A 4,783-nucleotide genomic window follows, 5' to 3' on the forward strand; every position below is an offset into this window, starting at 1 on the left:
GCTCAAAGGGTGGTGTATTAATTAATGTATGAAGTAACCATGAATTAGGGTTTCTTAACTACTGATGAAGTTAGAGTGAATTAAGTAGTTAATACCAAATTGAATTCATAGTGATATATAGGAATTCGTGATTAATTCATGATCAGTTACCCATTAACTTATCATGAATTAAGCATTACATAAGCCTATGAATTGGGCCGTTATTGTAAAGTGTTACCGTAAATTCTAATGGGTTACACTTACTGTTAATAAAATAGTACCACTAGTCGGACTGTGTCTGCTGCTTTTCAGCTGATTTGACATGTCAAAGGCCAGTAGGGCCTTGTTGGTGAGCGAAAACACTCTGGTAGGCTGTACAGCTTAGTGACCCAATGCAAAAGAAGAGAATGCGTTGGGAAAGTCCTTTCAGCCTGTTGCTGTAGTATCCATGATTTCACACTGTGGTTTCTTCCTGTTTTTCACTTCCACAAAGTCCTTTCTTCTTGAACGCCAGTGTCAAGCTTATCAGACTAGAAGCAGCTATAAACAACTGTGTTGAACAAAAGCTGATTTGTTTACAGCTTATATTTCTGCTGTATAGCTCTTGTTCTTTCCCTTTCTGAATGGTGAATACAGATACCACCACCTGCTGGTATTTCTGTCACACAGGTACAGAGAGTAAGTCCTAGTTGGCTGTGCAAATAAAGTGTCACTTTTTCAACCCGACTGGCGCAACAGTCAGCCTAAGTTGCTGCTAGTTTTTTCATGTTGGCTTGGTGCATCTCTGTCCTAATATTATCCAGGTTATTGATCATCTTTGCGTGAGAGTCTTTGAAATCTCTGATTTCTACACTGAACTGCAGGACTTTCACTTACAGTATGCGTGTCCAAGGGCATGACTGATGTGCAGTCAGATAAGATGTTATTGATTCACAGGGGTAAAATACAAGAGTTGCAGCAGCACAGCACCAGAGGTTTGCATGTGCAGATAAAAGCAAGAAAAACTTGTATATTAAATACAAATTATAATAAAACTAAATTCAATGTCATAATCACAAGACAAGCAATTAACAAACTGTGTTGGACTTAACTTAATAGGGGACAATCATCTCAAGTGACGTGCATGTCTTAGATATGCATTACATCATAAATATTCGTATCTTAATTGGTTTAGTAAATCGCAATTATATATACAGTACAGTATGCAATGCTGCTTTTCATTGAAAAACAAGGTTTTCTTTATATAACTGTGCAAGAAAATGTGCAGAATAAATTCAACATATAATACTGATGTCACAGATTTTATTGAATGTATTTTTAGTGATGTCATCTCTCAGCAAGAATGTTTCAGGGTCAAGCCCCGGCCGACCCGATACCTTTCTTTGCAGAGTTTGCATGTTCTCCCTGTGCCTGCGTGGGTTATCCCTGGGTACTCCAACTTCCTCCCACAGTCCAAAGACATGCAGCTTAGGTTGACTGGTGAGTCTAAGTTACACATGTGAGTATGTGTGGTTGTTTGTCTACATGTCAGCCCTGTGATAGACTGGTGACCTGTCCAGGGTGGACCCTGCCTCTCACCAAGTGTCAGCTGGGATTGGCTCCAGCCCCCCCTACAACTCTATTCAGGAATAAGCAGTATAGATAATGGATGAATAGATATTTTAATGACACACTAAATGTCCATATTATTCACCACATTAATCTGGTTTTTACTGCTAGAAAATAATTCTCTATACTCGGACCTTGTTGCTTTCTAGATTAAGAGAATCAAAGTGGTGAGACGACTTCAATGACCAAAACAGCCATTACCATATATAGAAAAACACTGTTTAATTTCCTATGACTTTCATTAAAATCTGCAACTGCTTTTATAGTGTTTTCTGTTGGTGCGTGTTCATTGTTTCCAAGTCTCAAAATGGGCCAAACATTTTAATGTTTGTGTTTTTGTTTTTGTTTTTTGATGCACATCAACAGCATACACATTAGCAGCTGCTGTATATGTTAGTGCAAGATAGACAAAGAAAATGAATTTTTGATTCGTAGATTTGTTGGACCTGAAGGGTGTGGTCCCTGCTGTTGGAAAACCATATTTCAATATTAGTCTCCATAATAATCCAGGTTGTGGTCCCTGCTCTTTATTCCCAGATGAACTTCAGAGACAGATCACCAAGTTTCTCCTGAAGCAGCTGATCAACTCTTTGACTCTGGGCAACAGTAAAGACGTTCTTCCAGTCACCAATCTGACCTGCAATGAAAAATTAAAACTGCACTTGATGTGTGTTAAAATGCAAAGATTGCAAAGGAGCTGCAGTTATGTCGCATTACCTTTGCGCATGAATCTTCCACTGATCTTCTCTTTTGGTAGAAACTCATAGTTGGCTTTTTGGTCTTTCTTCATGTTTTCAAATGTGGCTTTTTCTACAACTTGCTCAACGTCTGCTTCACTGAGGTTTTTTCCTAAGAAACTGCAGATCTTAGTTACTGCTGCCTTCAGGTCCTGAAACAAAGAAACAGGAGACCAACAGAGGAAAACTTCAATTCTGACAAAGAATTTATTGGAGTGTTTTCACATGAACAGTCTGAGGAGAAAAGCACATCTTACCAAGATCATGTCCTCATAGGTCAGGAAGAGGATGTTGTACTGGTCTTTCTTTGAATGCCACTCTCTGATGTGGTCAAACCAGGACGACCCTACAACTGTATAATTGTATAATGTATCACTTAACATAAGATTTACATAGATGTGTTTCTAAAATATACTGTATTTATTCCAACAGTATGTAAACACAACCAACATGATTCAAAAAGACTTTAAACTGAAGTTGAAGTTATTCACATGCTGCTGTGGTCTGGACTGAAATAGCCAATTATGAAATTCCATGTTGACTAAAGGATTAGTTCTACAGATGCTCATGGTTTGTTGGGGTTTTAACTTCATAGATGGACTGGTTTGATTGAACTGATTGATTGATTTCAGATTCATCAGCACCAGAGTATTTGGTCTGGTCATCAACATCCAGATTGTGGAACTGAGGTACCTCACCGTTGCCTGTCAAATACTGCTCAAAAAAGTGGTCAAAGCTCTTCGGAGTCTCCAGGTCAGTGTAGGCACCACTGAAGTGGTAATAGGAGACGATGTTGTCCTTTGGATTACGCATCACATAAATGATCTGAGAAACAAACAGAGCAATCAGAATTTAACCTGATCAAGTACACACCAAATATGGGAGCCCATTAATGTCAAAAAATTTGTAAAAGTCAAAATTACAATATTAAAGCAACAATATGTAACTTGACAGTCTCTTCCTAGAGTTGCTGAGTGTAACTGGGTTGTATCCAACTGTGGTAAATGCTATTTGTGCTTTCATCCATCCTCATGTACAGCACTACATGTGTATTTGTTTACAAGACAAAGCTCTTATTGAGCCATAAGAGAAAAGTAATATTACAGGATTTTATACAAATATCACTTTGCACTGATTTATTTATTCTGACATCAGATATGAACACTTTATTTCATGTTACTGAAATATTACTTGTATTTTCAGATAAAATGCTTCAACCTAAAGTACTAATGTGCCCTGAATGAGATGTAGCTGTCTGTTAATAGAGCTAGCTTGGTCAGATAATGAGTACTCACATCTCCAAAAACCCAAAGCAATTTCTAAATTGGCATTACTTGGATAGACTGACAATATATTCTCAGTCTAAGTGGTTACACTGTAGATTGAAACCTGTCAAAATGTAATAAAATTGCCTGCAGTCCTATGGATGAAAATGTTAACAGCTTTTAGCCTGGCTCAGATTCTCTGCCACCAGGCTCTCACCCAGCTGTCACTGTATAAAGGAATCTGTCCCCGGCTGTGTTTGCGTTTGAAATGCTCAAGAATGCAGCCATGCACTTAGGCCACAAATGGCTCACATACAGTCTGCAGACTTTCCAGCACTCAGAAATGTGAATAATCTTTTAAAATATTCCTGTATCCAAATTATGATACAGACCAGTACCAAAATCTACAAACAGTATGTCATCGAAATGATTTTGAAACTTATTAATGTAAAAAAATCTATATATTGTTGCTTTAAATCAAACCAGTTTCATTTATTATCATTTTCTAGGCTTATAAAGTTGTAAGTTTAACTACTGGTTTTCTGTTCTTTTTTTTTTACCTTTTAGGCACAAATTATTCATTCTTCTTCCACCAGTGCATAAAATACATACCTTTGCCTTCTTGTCCTTCAGTCCCAGAGGCATGAGAGCTGGGGTGAGGTGAGAGGTGAAGAGACGTGGAGACGGTCGAAGAGAGTAGTCTTCATGACCCTTCATGTACTCCAGCCAAGGCATCTGCTCCATGTTGTTTGGATATTCATTCAGACCTCCATCTAACTCACAGATGGAGATGATGATCTGCTGAGTCCATATAGTTCCTGTGAGGGGGAGGAGTTTGGAGAAATCACACATCATCAGTGAATCTGTTCCCAACAGGACAGATCACTATGAACATACAGTAAATAATGTGATACCAAAGAGTTGTTTTACTGACCTGACTTTAGATAGGTGACAAGGAATATGTCACTGTCTCGTATTGCTAAGGCCTGTAGTGAATCAATGTACTCAGCAGTTGCAGTACCAATGGCAAAGTTGTTGTTTTTATACCTGAAGAGGTAGTCAGTGATCTGCTCCATGTTAGTTGGGAATCACCCAAAAATCAGGGAAATGTTGCCTATTGGATTGTCTCAGCTACAGCAGATGGACTCTGGACTTTGATTTGCGCATGTTATAAACTGTTGGTTTCATCATGTA

General features: G+C 38.3%; 1 protein-coding gene across 1 annotated transcript; it reads right to left on the minus strand.

The window, feature by feature from the left end:
- Nucleotides 1–2,087: 2,087 nt before the first annotated feature.
- On the minus strand, nucleotides 2,088–4,459 carry LOC109953242 (amine sulfotransferase-like). The gene is made up of 5 exons (XM_020588671.1): nucleotides 4,202–4,459; nucleotides 3,023–3,149; nucleotides 2,582–2,676; nucleotides 2,305–2,476; nucleotides 2,088–2,224 (listed from the first exon to the last, which is right to left on the minus strand). The coding sequence occupies exons 1-5, from the start codon at nucleotides 4,442–4,444 to the stop codon at nucleotides 2,115–2,117; spliced, it is 747 nt and encodes a 248-aa protein (XP_020444327.1). The 5' UTR covers nucleotides 4,445–4,459; the 3' UTR covers nucleotides 2,088–2,114.
- Between the last annotated feature and the right edge of the window lie 324 nt (nucleotides 4,460–4,783).

The sequence above is a fragment of the Monopterus albus genome, unplaced genomic scaffold, assembly GCF_001952655.1.
Source record: "Monopterus albus unplaced genomic scaffold, M_albus_1.0 scaffold588.1, whole genome shotgun sequence".
In the NCBI taxonomy this organism is placed as follows: Eukaryota; Metazoa; Chordata; class Actinopteri; order Synbranchiformes; family Synbranchidae; genus Monopterus; species Monopterus albus.